The 18515-nt window shown below is 39.5% G+C and overlaps 3 protein-coding genes across 3 annotated transcripts in view; 2 read left to right on the forward strand and 1 right to left on the reverse strand.

The window, feature by feature from the left end:
* Positions 1-255: 255 nt before the first annotated feature.
* On the forward strand, positions 256-2068 carry LOC105389404 (tRNA (guanine-N(7)-)-methyltransferase). Its single transcript, XM_011560510.3, has 6 exons — positions 256-465; positions 551-660; positions 956-1140; positions 1227-1340; positions 1540-1641; positions 1904-2068. Exons 1-6 carry the CDS (start codon positions 392-394, stop codon positions 2021-2023), a joined length of 705 nt encoding a protein of 234 aa, XP_011558812.3. The 5' UTR covers positions 256-391; the 3' UTR covers positions 2024-2068.
* An 87-nt stretch (positions 2069-2155) lies between these two features.
* On the reverse strand, positions 2156-6221 carry LOC105389394 (tetratricopeptide repeat protein 37). The gene is made up of 2 exons (XM_011560498.3): positions 6108-6221; positions 2156-5987 (listed from the first exon to the last, which is right to left on the reverse strand). The coding sequence occupies exon 2, from the start codon at positions 5985-5987 to the stop codon at positions 2172-2174; it is 3816 nt and encodes a 1271-aa protein (XP_011558800.3). The 5' UTR covers positions 6108-6221; the 3' UTR covers positions 2156-2171.
* Positions 6222-7041: 820 nt separating this feature from the next.
* Positions 7042-18515, forward strand: part of LOC105395717 (rotatin) — a 31575-nt gene continuing 20101 nt past the window's right edge. The window contains exons 1-21 of the mRNA XM_048623750.1: positions 7042-7160; positions 7238-7425; positions 8101-8297; positions 8616-8729; positions 8933-9131; positions 9325-9462; positions 9633-9866; positions 10052-10221; positions 10541-10748; positions 11182-11646; positions 11870-12014; positions 12551-12700; positions 12914-13038; positions 13158-13378; positions 14101-14237; positions 14429-14641; positions 14895-15141; positions 16131-16306; positions 16893-17162; positions 17495-17715; positions 18095-18239. Coding sequence (XP_048479707.1) covers positions 7118-7160; positions 7238-7425; positions 8101-8297; positions 8616-8729; positions 8933-9131; positions 9325-9462; positions 9633-9866; positions 10052-10221; positions 10541-10748; positions 11182-11646; positions 11870-12014; positions 12551-12700; positions 12914-13038; positions 13158-13378; positions 14101-14237; positions 14429-14641; positions 14895-15141; positions 16131-16306; positions 16893-17162; positions 17495-17715; positions 18095-18239 — 4006 coding nt within the window. The 5' untranslated portion in view covers positions 7042-7117. The remainder of the gene's footprint in view (positions 7161-7237; positions 7426-8100; positions 8298-8615; positions 8730-8932; positions 9132-9324; positions 9463-9632; positions 9867-10051; positions 10222-10540; positions 10749-11181; positions 11647-11869; positions 12015-12550; positions 12701-12913; positions 13039-13157; positions 13379-14100; positions 14238-14428; positions 14642-14894; positions 15142-16130; positions 16307-16892; positions 17163-17494; positions 17716-18094; positions 18240-18515) is intronic.

An 18515-nucleotide genomic window follows, 5' to 3' on the forward strand; every position in this document is an offset into this window, starting at 1 on the left:
TTGTAAGCTCTCTCTACATTCTCGTACCTACCACAGCCCCTGTATTTTGTAATTTTTTGGTCGTTAGAAACCGTGCACCACACATGCATCGTGGCGAGATCGTGGCCGTGGCAGTTATAGTATAGCCAAAGACATTGTTAGTAGCATGTTAGTAGAGTACAATGTCTTTTGTTTTAGCAAATACGAATAGCCAAGTGGGGTGGTAGCATTACATTCTATCGTCTGTGAAGTCCTAGTCACAGATTACTTTTTAAAAGTGACAAATAAATATTGAAATAAGCAAGGTTTAGCGAGGTTATGTTTTGTGTGGCGAAATTTATTTAATTATGAAATAAATATGTTTTTACAGTAGTGATTAAAACAATTTTTGTGTCTAGTGCAAACAGTAATCATGTCTTTACCCCAAAAAAAATATTACAGACAGCGGGCGCATTCTAACCCTATCGCTGATCATTGTTTTGAATAGTTAGTAACTTCTTGATATAAGTAACTTTTGATTTTATTTACAGCATGAATTGATTAATAATCTTTATATCATCTATTCTTTCAGCCCTGCGCATCCTGATGAGTATGATTGGTCAGAACTGTACCCCATTGTAAAACAAGGGGAGAAAAGGGTTGAATTTCTCGATGTGGGTTGTGGCTATGGAGGGTTGCTTGGTAAATATCAATTTAATTAAATATTGCCTATAAATTTGATGACTGCTACTAATAAAAATATACATAAATGTTAATATCATAATTGGTTTCCCACTGTCCTATGTGGACAAAGTATAGGCAAGGAAAGTTGTGGAACAATACATATAAGCACCACTCTTCCATATCCAGCTATTATCATCCACTTATGCATCAACATTTTCAGTCCCATGGGCATTCTATGATATTTTTCCATGTTCATGTATTGAATGCAACACATTAGAATTTAATGAAATCTTATTTGAAATTTTTGTTTCAGTTACACTGTCTTCTATGTTTCCGGAAAATTTAATGTTGGGTCTTGAGATTAGAGTAAAAGTATCAGATTATGTTAATGATCGCATTAAAGCATTACGATTGCAAAACCCAGACCAATATCAAAATGTTGCTGTGCTGAGGACTAATGCTATGAAATATCTGCCAAACTTTTTTCATAAAGGACAGGTAATTTTTATCAATCAATTGGGAGACAATCTGATACAATATTGATTATGTGAGGTGATCAACTATGAAATTATGTTGTTTTTCAGCTTCAAAAAATGTTTTTCTTGTACCCTGACCCACATTTCAAGAAAGCAAAACACAAGTGGCGTATTATCAATAAGTGGTTGTTATCTGAATATGCATATGTATTGGCTGAGCAGGTTGGTTTTTTATTTTTACTTTATTTGATGGCCTAACCACTATCCTACCTGGATTCCACTCCACAAGTTTAAGTTCTCACAGCTCTTTTTTTGATAGATGAATTATAATTTCATATGTTAACCTTTGGTTTCCACTTTTGAAATTGTCAGTATAACTGTTTGTATTTTATATTTTTAATACACATTTATATTATTACAGGGTATTGTTTACACTATAACTGATGTGAAGGATTTGCATGAATGGATGGTTACACATCTAGATGAACATCCTTTATTTGAGAGAATTCCTGAGGAACAGTTGGTAAGAACTACCTATTTATATTGTCCATTATTTATGACTTCACCTCATTAAAAAATATTTATTACAACACCTGTGTGTATTGAGATGGAGTGACTATTTTATTGAGAGTATTGGTTTTTGTGTGCACATCAAATTCATACTTGCATATTTCACATATGTCCAAGTTTTGTTAGCCTTTTACAGTTTAACATTAATTACAGTTAAACACCAGCCATGCACAGTTAAATTAGTGGAATTGAATTCTACTCTTTTATATTTTCAGAAAGCTGATCCAATAGTGGAAAAACTTTACGAGAGTACAGAGGAAGGTCAGAAGGTAACAAGAAATCAAGGAGAAAAGTTTTTAGCTGTTTATAGGAGAGTATCGGATAACTGTGTCTAGTGAAGCTCAGTAAAACTATTGATGTAATAAAAAGATTTTTACTTATTTTTGACTTTTTATTTGTAAAACTTATATCTACATTATTATTTGTATAGGTAGATTTACACTTTTTTACCTATTGCATATACCTAATTATTATATTCAGAATCTATGCAGCAGTTAGCTTCTTTTCAAGGACACCAGCCCATTTGCTTAATGGTGCGGTTATCTCTAATTGGCTTCTCATGTGCCCAGCTGCACCAATCATCCATTTTTTCTTTTCAACAAATGCAATGTTTGACTGCATAGAAAATAATAATGCCGCCCAAATTTCGGCTGTTTGCGGGTACATGTGCAGACCTTGCTTCGCCAGAGTGAGCGCTTTTAGTTTGTTTCCAGCTACATGTTCGGCAATGCTGGCTGTGGCGAGTATTTTGGGTGACTCGGCAGTGTGGTTGTGGGCGCGCGCGGCGCACAGGGCACGCTGCGCGCTGCAGCTGGCCACGCGCGCGCGGTACCCGTCCCGCAGGCAGTACTGCGCGAGGAAGAACCACAGCATCGCATTGCTGGGGTGGTCGTGCAGCGTCTCGCTCAAACACTTTATAGCCCTTTCCACTCCAACTTCACACAGCAGAAGATAGGATTTCAAGAAACCTATGTCTGTGCTCAGTTTTTCGTCCTTCTCATACTTTTTCAACTCACTCACAGCTAGCTTCGACAAACTATCGTCTGTATGGATCAGGCCCAGTGCACATATAGAAAATAGACTGTTCGCGGTAGGCTTCTGCTGCGCGACCTGTATACTGTGGAATAGAATTGTTTTAGCGTCATCAAGGCCCTTGAACATGTACATGATCCCAGCCATCGCTACTAGGAGGTCAGCTTTGTCAGCATCATTATTGCTGAGCCAATGCAGTGCTGTGTCGTAAGCAGAGTAGGATTCTTCATAGAGTCCCTTCTTGAACAGTGCCAGTGCTAATCCACAAGCAGAATTTAAACTGGCTTCTGTGATTGCCTTATAAACTAAAATTGCTTCTTCATATTTATGCAACCTTAAAAGTATGCGGCCCATATTGAGCAAAGTAATATTCTTCTTATCGTCTGGTGCATATCTAAAGGCTTTCTCATAAGATTTGTATGCGGCTTCTAGTAATCCAGATCTTTCTTGCAAGATTCCTTGAACTGTACAAGCAAAGGCACTTTCAGGTTCAAAACAAGAGTACCACTCAATAAGGTCCATAGCATAAGGTATTGCATGTAGGCCCTCAATAACATATTTAAAGTCAGCAGTGTCTGTATTACTCTTCTTGAGAGTGCGGCACACCCAGTCAGCATAGCCGAGGGCACATTCTTGGTGGTACCCGAGGCGACATGCATGTCGGAATAAGTCCATGGCTTCCTCTTCACGTATTTGTTCAGCAATGAGTCCCTGACCTATCCAACTCTGAGGGTATGAAGGTAGTGTAGACTGCCCCCTCCAGTAACAGTAATTAGCAATCTTGTAGTGTTTCAGTTTCACATACAAGGTTCCCAAGTTACACCAAATCTTGGCTACAGACCATTTGCGAGTGAGTGACAGTGCTTTTATGAAACAATGTTGAGCCAGGCTATATTTCTTCATGTTCCAACAGATCTTCCCAAGTAGATCCCAGTTCCTCGATAGATATGGCTTCTTTTTGATAGATGCTATAGTCAGGTTAAATGCGACACAACCATTGACATCTTTGCTGGACTGCTTGTAATATTCAAGGTAAGCAGAAGCTAAATCATATGATGTTGACTGTTGCTTTTGTTTTGCTATTAGAGAATAGCATGCTATAGCTTGAGGAAATATGTCTAGCTTTCCCTTTTTATCGCTATTATCTTTGTTGTCATTCTTGAATGTTGAATTAAAGTACACAAATGCATATTTGGTTGGAAACTTAGTCATAAACATTAAAGTGTCTCCTAAGATTTTCCAAAGGCAAGCATAGTTTTTATTTTGCGATAAAGCCTTAGATACATAATCTACAGCTTGCTGGGCACAGTCTCTAGCAGCACCAAATAGCTTGGCTGCTACTTTCTTTTTAGCTATTCTCATCCAAGTTTCAGCTATGCCTTTTAGTGCTAATATAGATGAAGCATCCATCAGAAGTACTTTTCGAAATGTTGCTATAGCATCTTCATACTGTGTCAGTAAAGAATGAATGTAACCATTTCTGGTCAGACAATGCAAGGCTTTTGTGGGATTTAACTCAATGACTCTATGGTAGGCACGTAGAGCTGAAACATATGAACCTCTTGAGAAATATGCATCAGCTAAACACTCTAAAGCAGTAGAATTGTTTTGTTCCTGTTTAATAACATTTCTAAAGTATATTATTGCATTTTCCCAATCTCTTTTACTCAAGTGATGTAGCCCTATTCTGAAATGAATCCAGCCCTCATTCACATCAAGTTTTTCAACAGCTTTGGTTAGTAAGCCATAATCATTCTCCCGTTGACCTAAATCTGTATAGATTTCACTGAGATTCTTGACTATTTCACTGTCATATCCATTCAGATTGTTTGCTTTTTCATAGCACTTCTTGGCTTTCTCCAGATCCTGAATATGATATCTGTAAAAGTGGCCCAGGTACAAGAAAGTATCTGAATGTTCTGGGTTGAGTTTTGCAGATTTCAGTAGATTCAGGTGACACAACTCATACTGTTTGAGTTCCCAATGTGCTTTCCCCAAGAAAAATAGGCAGATTGGGTCTGTGTGTGGCTCTTCAAGTAATTTTATGACTTCGCTGTATTTATTTTGCTTCAGAAGTTGAAGGGCCTGAAGTGGTAAGTAATAAGTTGTTCCTTGAAGTTTATCTAGAGCAGCACTTGCATCCTTACATAGTTGTATTTGACATTCAGCAAATAATGCTTGTTCACCTGTATGTAAACCTTCAAAGGGCAACCCTTTAACAGCACTCAAAGCTTGTTCCCATTTTTGCTGCTTAGCTAGAGAGAAAAACAGATACTTCTTTAACTGCATACTGAACTGGTCATCAATAACTTTAGTTAAGAAGTTCATTGCAAGTTTTTGAGTGATAGGCCAATTTTTCAATTTGATTGAGCATCTTATAATGAAAGTAGCTTCAATAATGTTTGGCTGCACATAGTTCACTAGTGGAACACATAGTTTATAGGAATCTAGGTAGTTTGATTGCTCATAACAAATAATACTTTTTAACAATGAAGCTGGTTTAGAGGTTTCAATGCCTTTGATGATAATATCAACATGTTTTTGAATGTCCAGTCCTTGAAATGAATCTTTTTCAACAAACTTCTTACACAATTCATTACAAATCCATTCCCTCACTACAGGATTATTTGGGAAAAAGTGTAAATTGATTACTTCTTCAGCAGCTTCCACAAAGTTCTCTCTTTGAAAGATTACTTTTACATATAGAAGTTCTATTTCATTAGGATTTTGAGTCATCATTTCATTCAATATGTTCAAAACAATAGGTATCTGTCCTTGTTCACATTTCACACCATGTTTAAGCATTTCTTTAATTTGGAACTCAGCAGTACCTTTCACTTTACTCTCTAATGTGTTGTTCTGCACATAATCAAGTAGGATACCCAAACACTCATTTTCTTTCATGGAAGAACCCAGTTGACCAACCTTGGAAACCACTTCTAATGCTTTCTCAGTGTCAATTTGAAGTTTCAATATTTCAGCATAAGTTGATAATAATTTGTTTGTACCAGTAGAGCCATTTTGCCTCTCATAGTAGTTGGCAAGGCCTTGCCAAGCTAGTGGTTGATCTGGTTTACAAGCTATAGCTTTCTGGTATGCCAGTGGAGCTTGTTCAGCATCTTGAAGAGACTTCCCGAGAAGAACTAAAGCTAAGTAATTTTGTTTATCCTTACGAAGAATATTCTTGCAGCATTCTTGAGCTTCCTTGAAGTTTTTCTCATCTACAAGTTTTCTAGCTTCTTTAAGCATAGATTTGATATCAGCCATCTGAAAATAATTAGTTCATATAAGTTTTTAAGCCAATGATTGTGCAAACTACTTGGTTACAAAATACTACATATTTTTGTTTGTAAAAATTACTTTATTTACTTGTACTTAGTACCTTACCTTGTATTATATTACTCGAACGAATATTATATGAAATATCTACTGTAATACATGTTCTAGATATATTGCAATAATGATAAATATATGATTTTCCCGAATGAAAAAAATATTTGCGAATTTTCGTAAATAAAATGTTGACAGGTAGGGTATGACAGATGACAGGTTGACAGTCAATCAAGTGTCAAGTTGACAACTGATTTATCAGTGTCAGACCATAGACAAACATAATCTGTGTTGTGACCAAAGCGCGAAGCTGTTATTATTCTTAGCAATTGATGCAACTGAAGAATCTTTTGATAAATGAGTCTCATTTATCGCACTCGATTATTCGCACGCTTTACCTGAACCGCATCATGTTACATATTACGTGCAAGTACTTGCGGGAGCCCAGATCTGCATAATCGTTTAAGTTTTTAAGGACTCACTTCACGCTGTAGGTGGGTAAAATGGTGTGTCATGTCCACGACAAACGACCGGCCGACACTATTAACTAGAGGCGCTAGTGAAACGTTAGCAGTCAGAAATCCTGGGTAGTGTGTGGCAGCAAACCTGTGACAGGATATGGGCAGGGGGTTTGAAACTATAAAGTTTAACTTTGTATTTATAACTCAAAAACGAACAGCTGAACCATAGACTAATGGAACCAATTTAACTGCTTAGAACCAGGAGAAAGACATAAAAACAAAAACCCGCATACCAAAATCATTTTTCTTGGGTTTTGCCCATGCATCGCTGTATGTGACTCCTTATTCTACGGAATCGCGTGCCATATTCCACAGAATACATGTTTTACCATAGACAAAGATGAAAAAAAAAAACAAATTGTCATGTCAATGTCATTGTCAGTAAAGGTTGTTGTGCTTGTCAAAAAGCGAAAAAGTCACAATATTTTCAAATTCAAAAAGATAAACAAACACAAAAACCATAGAATTAAATTACATTAACTCGACTTATTTTATACAATGTGGCGTGGTCTCTGAAATTCAGGCTTTACAATTAACGGCCATGAAATGAATACCACCGAAATATTATCATCATACATCAAGAAGCTCGGTAAATGTCTATTCAAAACTTTTATCTATTGAAAAAGTCTCAACCGATTTTATGCCCTTGTTATTTGATTATTCTAGGCCATCCTTTGAAGGAGATTCGTGAGCGTGCCTTGAAGCTGTTAATAGCCAAATTAGAGTTGGGTTGGCAGCTAGACGATGAATTGGCGGGAACCCGACACCTGTTGGAATCCCTGCTGGCCTGGTTTCACGTGGAGCAACCGTCCAATCAGCAGGAGGCTTTATACCTGCTTTTGAAAATTATAAAGGTAATCAGCCTATGAGTTAATAAGCACCACCACTATCAGCTGTTTTTTTTGAGTTTAATGTTGATTTACACTAGGGCATGCAATACCGGAACTATTTTCAATACCGGTATTGAGTTCCGGTATTGCAACTCAATACCGGGATCCCGGTATTAATACCGGTATTAGATTTCCTTGTAATAAATGGCATATAATGTGATTAAAGGTCGTATACGTCAAAATAAAACGAGAAAAAGCAATGAAATTCAGTTTTTTGTAATAGATTTTTACGAGAATTGAGTATTAGAGTTTAAATTTTACAAAAAAATATTATTTTTACATCCAGTGGCCGTTTACGCATGGTCAACAATAGATATCAAACGACCGAAAACTGCATCAAACGGTTGGAAACAAGTGCGCTTTCACAGTACATAGGAATACTATATCTTAATCGCTTTATTATAGCCTAAAAAAGTCCGATTCCGGTATTACTTCAATACCGGTATTAACTTTCAATACCGGTATTGAAAAAAGCGTGAATTTTGTCCCTAATACCGGTATTACGAATACCGGTATTGCGGTATTGCATGCCCTAATTTACACCATGGCTTCATAAGTATTATCCTCATAAAATTTAAACTACTTTTAATACTTTTATAACTGTAATATGATGGTAACTATTTATTATCTCTTTCACAGACACAATCAGGGACATACATAGTTAAGGAATATGGACTGAAAAAGCTTCTTTCAGAACTGAACAAGCTAAGTGACAAGCTAGACCCACATGCGGCAGAACTTTATGATGATGTTATTGATACTTTACGATTTCTGAACACTGTACAGTCACAAGAGAGTCTTTCTGTTCCACATTTGAATATACCTTCTGGAACCAGGTAGGTAATCATAGCTGTGTAGTGTTTGTTCAAAGCATAATATGGTGTGGCATACATGCAATTTATGTCAGCAATATCTGCAATATATGCAAGCAGCCTATTGTATAGTGCTGCAAGGATATTACATAAAGGTCAATAAAGCCCCCATCAATAGTTTTCCTTTGTTAACATTACACAGATTACACCGCTTCTGCATTAAATCAGCTAACTGAAAAAAATATAAATATCTTTAAATACTTAAGTGAAAATATGAGATTTTTCTAATCAATATAATTGTAACAAATACAACTTATTATAAGTTTCATTGATTGCTTTCAGCTCTGATTGCGATGATGGATCAAGTGCTGACAATGACTGCCTTGGTGCTAACTACCAATCTTCACAGGCATCTTCAGAATCCCATGACGAAATTAATATTAATAGATGTAGCATGTAAGTATGAGTTCATCTATGTTATTCATCACTAATATGAATTACATATACCATTATTCATAATAGGTAAAAAATTATAAAGTAAGCCTATCTATAGTAACCATACCCAAATAGTATGAATGACTAGTGAAGAATGAAAGATAAACTAACATAGAGATTTTAGATGTGTAACCTAATCTTAAATAATTATTATATTATTTCAGTTCAAAAACCTGTGATGGCATAAAGATTCTACTGTTTCCATGGGCCAATATGGGAACATCAGACACTAAGACAATACTTCTGATTGAAGATGCTCTGAATCTGCTCAAGTCTACTAGACGGTGCTGTCGTTTTATAAGAGATGTCTTCCTTAGGGATTTTCCAGCTGAAATATTTCTGAATAGGCCCAGTATTATTCAGGTAATAAATTCGTAACTACTACTAATTTACAATGTATTTGGAAACCCTGCATAGCCTTCATTAGCTTTAAGGATACCTATTTATACATATACTTCCCTTTTGGCTTCAGATCCTGTATTACATCACTTTCATCATCAATCAAATATATGAAACATTCTCTAAGACACTTTTTATATCTAGGCAATATTTTCAGTATTTACTAGCCATATTGGAGCGAGGCAACGGCGGCAAGTTGTCAGAGCCACTGCATGTACTGTTGTGTGTGACGCGCGCCCTCACCTCGCGGCTGAAGCAGCTGTACTGTCTGGACCTGATACATGAGGCTGATAAGGTATAAATTAGGACCATTGTAGGAACTACTAACTTTTTTACTAAACATAATACTTATTTGGTTTTCAAAATCCAAACAAGCACCACACTGTATCCACAGTGCACGTCAGTCACGACACACACGTTTAACGTAAATCAGAAGCCCCTACTAACCTCACTACTCACCCACAGCTCCACATAACCAAAGGCCAAGAGTCAGAAGACAAAGTGAACACAGAGCTAGAGGAGATAGTGAGCGACGTGCGACAAGCGACCGGGTTCCGTAGCAAGGAGGACGGACTGCAGGCCCTGAGACAGTTGCCGGCGCCAATATTTGCTCTGGATGCTCTCCAGACGATCCTGGGTGCCATGGCTAGAAGTGTGCTGTTGGCTGACGGTAGTGGCAAGAATGAGGGCTTGGATTTAGTAAGTGAATAAATTTAAGAACTTGCCAATTTAATATGGGAGCCCTGTGCCTACTTTGATGGTTTGATAACATTTTATGTTTTTGGATTTCTTTTGTGTGCTTTTATGTGATCGTTTAATTATGTTTGTATTTGTGTTGCTTGAATTTTATGTTATACCATTATGTTTTGTTTCCGCCCTTCCAGAATGAACTTAACATCTGCATTAGTTTAGTTGAAAGTTTAATTGGTTTGCTGTTAGACTGTGTGAATGCTAGTTTCTGGACTATGGACCACAACACCAAGACATATAGAGATATTGCGCACAAAAGTTGTATGGTCATGCGAATGTTTGGAGACCTATTAACTAAATACAGGTTTGTTTTCAGCATTGCTTAATGTTCTTAAATTAGCTTAGATATTCTTGAATCTCCCATTAATTTTCCGAACCATTGCTAACTCACGTTGGAGATAAGCCTTATTAAGAAATTAAATGAACTAAAGTTAAATCATACTCCCAATCAATTTGATGTATCAAAAACGTTACCTCCCACTAAAATGCATTCGAATCGGTTGTAGGTACAACCGATTCGAAACTACATAGACACACATGCATGCGTACTAAAAACTTTTAACCACGAAAAATACCAAATAATATTATGTATCAGATCAATTTAAACCCTGTTCCACCACCAGGTCATCATACACTTCTACCCTCGACCGCCACGCACACCGGCTGGCGTGGCTGCGGCTTCTGCCCAGCGCCCGCCGCCTGCTGCAGTGGACCGCGCGTTCCGCCCTCGCGCCCGCCGCTCTAGTCGCAGCCTTGCAGAGCGCCAGATTAGACCCCGCGTTGGATATGTTCTATGAGGGAGTGGCGGGAGATGTTGGGGACTGTTTGATGGTGAGTATGGGTATGATGAGTGGTGGCCTTTATTAAGGCGCGTATACATGCTGTGGACCGCGCGCTCCGCCCTCACGCCTGCCGCACTGGTGACCGCCTTGCAGAGCGCCAGATTAGATCCAGCACTGGACATGTTCTATGAGAGAGTGGCGGGTGAGGTCGGGGACTGTTTGATGGTGAGTATGGGTATGATAATTGATGACTGATGATAATTTATTAAGGCGCGTAAACATGTTATTACACGCTAAAACTTGAATACCGCCGTGGATGAATTTGTAACCAACAGACAGAACAGTCCTTAGGCCAACCCTGTCAGCTAACGCCTGATGAATGGGCTCGTTTTTTAGTCTAGGCTACAGCATAAAATTAATTGCTATCACGCATTTCGGCATTGCTTCGGCGCAAATGATAACATTAATCAATAAAATTCCAGGCTACTGAAACTGCTTCCAACAAGGAGTACAAAAGCAAATACAGAGAGTTGAAGAAACTTTTCTCAGCCATGGCGGACGCAGTCACATTTATGAAAGACAAAGACTCTATCGGACTCACAAAGAAAGTTCTAACATGCATAAAGAACTCCCTTCCGGTATTAGAATTGCATCTCAATGAGATCTATTTGAAAGATGTAGGGGAGATTCTGCTAAAAAGACTCAAAGACTGGGAGCTCAGTGATAAGGAGTGGAGTGAAGCCAGGAGCACAGCCTTAGCTCTGATGGCTCATAGTAACGAGTTTGTTCAGAGTAGGTTCTATGCGATGATGGCGGAGGTTGTGAAAATGGTGTTTGTCGATGAAGACGGTGATCATTTGGAGAACGAGAAGTGTTTGATGCTGTTCTGTGACGTCGGGATACTGACTGAGATCTGCTGTCATGGACTGAACTCGGAATCTTCAGAGGTAAGAATATAACTACACATGTACATATACTTATTTCTTACCATGTATTTTATGACCAAACTATAGGAGAAACCTTTAATAGATGAAGCAGTATATTTAAGTACTTATTACTGTAGTCAACACAACTATAAGGGCATTATGTATTTACAATTATTTATACAGAACCTAGGACGTAGTTTTTGTCCCACTATCTTCCTCATTTGTGCCCAATATTTCCCATCAGGTGTCAACAAGTGCAGAACAGATAATGCTGTATCTCCTCCGCGGACGGATGCTCTTGTCTGAGAAGTGCTGGTGGCGTCTCCTCGCTAGCCTGATGCCCGTCTTCCCGCTTCTGCATGCTTACGCCGCACATGACACTGTTTTAGGTCAGTATGTATACTACTGTATTGTACTATATATATTATACTACCCTTTTGTACACTTATTTCTCATATTTGTGCAATAAAGTATTAAATAAATAAATAAATACTTGGTGGTACCTAAATAAGTTTAGTTTCATAGATAACCAAAATAGAATCACTTTAATTGGCATTTTATCATGCCACTGTTATTTAGATACTTCCCGTAAAACCATTTGTAATGCCACTTTACGATTTTATTCTTCTTCTTCTTCTTCAGGCGGATATGTAAATAAAATCTCCTTCTTCTAGAAGACGATTTTATTTACATATCCGCCTGATTCAAATCCATACCCGTTTAAAATGGACCCTATTAAAGGAACAAATCCGCTTCCTATCAGAAGGGCTAGCACGGAGCGCATTTAAGACGTGTCTAAAGTTTTGCATCGCGCTTACTCACATCGCACAGCCTCAAGAGCGAGCGCGACGGAGAACTTCCATACAGGCAAACTTTGGCTCGGTGTGACATCTACAAATGTTCGATATTTTCAATGATCCAACAGGCCAAGCAATCTGCAAGTCCCTCGAGCCGGACATATCAGAGTGCATGGGGGTGTCCCGCGCCGAGGCGCTGGCGGGGCTGGCGCGGCTGCTGTTCGTGGGGTGTCCGCCCGTGCAGATGGACGCCGCTCTGTGTCTGTGCTGTCTGTTAGGTAAGTGCAGTTTAAAGAAAGCTAAGTCCATTTATCCAGTCCACTATCGGACACGCATCCTCTGGAAAGATCTGGAATTTGAGAAGGCGGGGCACGAGGTAAAGATCAATATTTAAGTAAATGAAGGACAAAACTAGCTATTTCTGTCCAACAAGGCTTTAAACACGCCTTATAAAAGACTCCTATGTTTAATATCTTATGCATCTGTTTCAGATGAAGAGAAATTCCTGCCTCCCAAAGAGTCGCTGAGGTCAGATGTTCTGTTGTCGGCTCTGAGAAGGGTCGAATGTTCCGATTTCAATGTGGACTTCTCAAAAACCACACCCAAATCGCCACAGGTAACTACATTTTATATTTATTACAGGATTATTAGGTGTAATAGACCAGCAGTGTCAGAATTAACCATGAAATGCACTTCAGATCTTCTAATCCCCTAATGGGTAATCTTATCTTCCAGACCTCAGGCCTAATTCAAATCCTCGACGTGCTAAAACAAGACATAACCCTGGACGAGGAAGGTCATGGCCTGGCCATCCACAGCATCCACGTGGAGCCAGCCCTGGAACCCTCGCTGCGGCGCGCCACGCTGCAGCAGCTGTCAGTGCTGATGATGAAGAGCGAGCTTCACGAGACCTTCGAGAGTTATGATGGGATTAAGATCGTTGTTGCCATTTTGAGGTAAGGTTTGGCTTTGGCTACGCCGCAAGTAAATGCTGGAACAATGTGCCTACGCCGACCTGTGACCTAGAAACAGCAAAACTTTTAAAATTTATATTCGATAAATGACAATGGGCGTTTTGGGACCTATGTCCAATAAAGACGAGACATACATCGTTGGATAGCTCTTTTCAAGTGAGCAAAAAAGTATTATGACTACAAATCCGTATAAGTTGTCCATTTTGAAATATATTCGTCGGAAGGAAGTATTTTTCTATGGCATTGCACTCTCTCTTCTGATGACAGTTAGGGCGTAATACACGTAAACACGTATTATTGAAATTGGAAAAATTACTTTCAACTGGTTTTATTTACTGAGATAATAAACAAATATAATATTATATGAAATATGATTATTTTGTTATAAAAATTCAAAATGAATGTGAAAAACTAACAAAAACATTAAAATTACAGAAATAAAATTTAATATAAAAACTTTCAAGGTACGATTATTCTAATTGGACAGTAAATCAAGACTAGCGCTTCCGTCATTCATATTCTGCTAAAAATACCTTTTCAACGACGTATCACTCATTTCTATTGGCGCTGGTCCCAGCTTCCATATATTTGTGCCCATCATCATTTGGTTGAGGATTCGATTCATTATGCCCTCCTTTTGTACATATTATTTCAAACATTTGTGCAATAAAGAATTAAATAAATAAACAAATATTTTGTTTCAGGTTGTCTTTGCTGGTGGATGACTTCTTAGCATTCCCGGAATGCGCAATCAGCTGTGTGTCAATTCTAAATAGCATATGCTATGGAAGCAGACATTCGTTAGCTAAAATTACTGATCTCCCTGCGCTTCTGCTCAGAGGTAATTATTTAAATACTTAATTAATAATAGACTTCAGTGTGTCGTAAAACTTCGAAACACACTGCTGCGCTGCGCAGTAAACATGTTTTATGTCTGTCGTTATACCCGCCCATTTCTTTGATCATAGTATTGATTATATATTATCTTCTTCCCTTGAGCTTTCGTGTCTTAATTCTCATGATCTGTTTTAGTGATACTAATATTCCCTGCCAACGAGGCGACGGTGCAAATGGCGTCGCAAGTGCTAGCCGTGCTAGCATGGGCGGGATTCACCCTGCAAGAGCTGGATAAAGACAGGAACCGCGTGCTGGCTCTGCCGAGGAGTGTGGTCCAGAGGACCAACCTCCCGTTCCCTGCTCAGGAGTACTGGAGGACTAGTCCGAATACTGTGCATTCTTCGATTGGTAAGTAAACTAGGTTTATACGTAATATGTATATCACTCAAGTGCAAAGAAACAGTTCCACTTACAAAATGCAGACGCCAAATGGCCCCATTTCTTTGGTTTGTGGTTTCCTTATGGGCGATAAAGACCACGACCTATGAGGTCGTGGTATTTATCGCCCATGCCATGCTGTTATGTGACAGTCTTACTAAAATAAATAACACACTCGCAAGGATATAAATGTTTAATTATTTCACTCATAACTCTCTTCCAGAATGGCTCCAATCTGAAGAAGACTACCGCTCAGCGATCAGGGTTCACTGGTCGTATGCCTGGAACGGCACCCGCATACTCCGCGACGCGCCGCCGCCGCCCGGCCCGCTGTCCCTCCGTCCCACCGCGCACGATGTGGCAACGTTGCAATCCGCCTGTCCGGTGTATGCTAGCTCTAGAGCCTTGCTGATGCTGCAGAACGCTACCAGCCATTTGCAAGTCAATGAGGCGTTGGCTTTGCTTTCCGGGTGAGTTACCTTTTTATAGGATATCATGTAGTGATTTGGTCCGGCCTTTTTTGTAATCTCCACTTAGCAATCCTAATCCTAACTAATATTATAAATGCGAAAGTAACTGTGTCTGTCTGTCTGTCTGTTACTCTTTCACGCCAAAACTACTGAACGGATTTGAATGAAATTTGGTATGCTTAAGGTCTAGACCCTGGGAAAGAACATAGGCTACTTTTTATCCCGGAATTCCCACGGGAAAACTTTTTAAGGCGAAGCGAAGCGCGCGGGAAAAGCTAGTACTATATAAACTCGCTCCGCCCATTACCACGGCGCCCGATGTGGCAACGTTGCAATCCGCCTGCCCGGTGTATGCGAGCTCTAGAGCCTTGCTGATGCTGAAGAATGCTACCAGCCATTTGCAAGTCAATGAGGCGTTGGCTTTGCTTTCTGGGTAAGTTACCTATTTAAGTTTTATATCATGTTATGGTTTGGTCCGGCCCTTTTGTAATCTCCACTTAGCAATAGCATATACAGTCGCTCCGCCCGTTACCACCGCGCACGATGTGGCAACGTTGCAATCCGCCTGTCCGCTGTATGCGAGCTCTAGAGCCTTGCTGCTGCTGCTGCAGAATGCTACGAGCCATTTGCAGGTCAATGAGGCGTTGGCTTTGCTTTCTGGGTAAGTTTAGGTAACTTAAGTTTTTATAGGATATCATGTAGAGGTTTGGTCCGGCCCTTTTGTTACCACCGCGCACGATGTGACAACGTTGCAATCCGCCTGGTCTGGTCCTTTTGTAATCTTCACCTGTGCCGCCAAGCACGAAATGGCAACGTACCTCTTGCACGCTTGTTCAATTATTGTTGCTCTAGCCAGGTTGATATACCTAAATCTTTTTATAGAAATTAATCTGCTCATTTTTGTTCGTCTTCTGTACTCGTTGCTCTATCAAGCACGATATGGCAACAACGCGATCAATATCGAATGACCTTATTATCCCTTGTTGCAGTTACACCCACTTGGTATCAGCTTCATCGGTAGAGGCTAGTGAGTTCGCATCTCTGCCGTGGAATGTCACTTTGTCAAGGTTTCTGACCGCACCACCAGCCTCTCCGAGAGACATTGTTCTACTGACTACATTGTTGAAGTTTGTGCTCGATTATATGGACCACGTGCCGAGTGATGGTGAGATTTTAGCATAATTTTTACTTGATAATGGAAGGAATGACTGATGGCAACAATTTGAAATTTAATTACATAGTTTTATAGTTGTAGGAAGGATAGAGTAAGTATTGAATATACACTGGAATTTATTAAATAAGATAATTCTATCACTTTAAATAAAGTATCCGAATTACAGACGCTAATTTATTTGAAGCTTATGATTTTTTTAAGATCTATGACAGTAGTGGGAGGTCACCGATTACAAAAAAGACTTGCAAAGTATGACTTGCCAAAATAATGTGATGAATAATGATGATATCTGAATGAAATATTTTAGTACTTGGAAGCAGAGATACTTGGAAGACAAATTATCTTGAAATCATTATCACTTTATTTTGAATTAACACACCGAATTGATCATTTTACACACAGCCTTTCACGGTGACTAGGAAATAATCTTTTATCTTTTTTATGTTGCCATATTTGTGTTTCCACTGCTGGGCTCTATCATTACGTCATTAAATTTATGTAAATTGTATACCATTGTGTACAACATTGTTAAATGATTTTGTCCACACTAATCCAGTATAATTATTTATCCCCAAAGGTGGCACAAAAGAGTGGATCAAAACCTCCTTCATCGACAGCAGTGCTAGCATGGTAACCCTGCTCAGCCGAGACCAACTATACCCTCAACAAACCTTACAAGACAACATAGAAGTCACCCAACTACACATCCATATTGTGAAAGTATTGTTACGATGCGTAGTATTGATGGAGTGGGAAAAAGACGGAGATGCAGGAAAGAGAGAGAGCATGTTGAAGATATTGTTGGCTTGCTTGGAACGGATTGACTTGAAGAACTTTCATATGTTAGGTGAGTTGTATGTTAATTATTATTTATTACTGTTTCATAGCAGCTTTATTATATTGGTTTATTGCTCGCGAAGAACGTTACATAAGTGGGAGTAGGCATTAGTATTTACTTATTAACAATCCTACGATCAGAGAGAGATAACAGCATAGTAAATTACTAGTAATATTTAATAGTGAGTGTTATAATATAAACCTGCGTCTTGAACACGATACTGCGACGCAATCGCATATAGCCGTCTCTCTCCCACTCTTAGCTATTTTATAGGAGAGAGCGTGACATCACGCTGATTCGCATGTTTCTATACAACCCCTAACACCACATACAATCCGCAGGCTACCTCAACGAGCTGATGCGTTGTATCCGCTACATCACCAACTCTCCCCTCACTATCCTCTCTGAAGACACGTCTACCGACTGCCTGCGTCTGATGGCCCGCACGCTCGCGGTGTGCGGGGGCGGCGCGGGGCGGAAGGGGCAGGGGTGCCGGCTGGATGGAGTGATCACGTTGCTAGCCCTGTTGCGAGGCTTCCAAGAAAGACAGGTGCCTGTGCAGGTGTGTAGTCTATCACCATCGTTATGTACCATCCGGTTTTAAGTGATAATTGATTGTGATTAGGGATTATCTGACTAATAGGGTTAGTCAAACTGATTAATTTTCATGCAGTGTAGGTTTAACCGAACGTAGAGTATTGTGGCGGTCTTAGGGAGAGTAGTAAATAATTAAGGACTGAAGATGATGAACGGTTTAAATAATACAATTGTCAATCTAGCAATATGCAGACATTTTGCCAGTAGCATGTTGATTACCGTCGACCAAGCGTAGAGATTATGGCAATAACCCTGCAGTCTTGAAGGAGACCCATGTCCTACATTCTATTGTGCACACACAATGTCGCCTGAGCTCTTTATTAACACAATCTCATCTCCAACAGCGATGGGGCTCGTTCTTCGACGGCGCCGCGGTGCTCTCCATAGTCTCAAGTGCTACATGCGCACGCGCAGAGCTGCGCGCCGGCGCGCTGAGTGTGCTGGCGGCCTTAGCGAACCACGCCGCCATCTTGCCGCAACTCACTGACGGTACGTATTGAATGAAAGAAACCTAGTCTCATCCCCAACAGCGATGGCCTCCTGCAGGTTGACTGGCAGAAAAGACTTTAAGCATGATGTCCACCTGTTTGTACATGATTAGGTACTATAATTGTAAGACAGACAGACAGACTGTCTGTCTGTCTGTTACTCTTTCACGCCAAAACTACTGAACGGATTTGAATGAAATTTGGTATACATATGGTCTGGACCCTGAGAAAGAACATAGGCTACTTTTTATCCCGGAATTCCCACGGGAAAACTTTT

Source organism: Plutella xylostella, chromosome 10 (genome assembly GCF_932276165.1).
Source record: "Plutella xylostella chromosome 10, ilPluXylo3.1, whole genome shotgun sequence".
Lineage (NCBI taxonomy): Eukaryota > Metazoa > Arthropoda > Insecta > Lepidoptera > Plutellidae > Plutella > Plutella xylostella.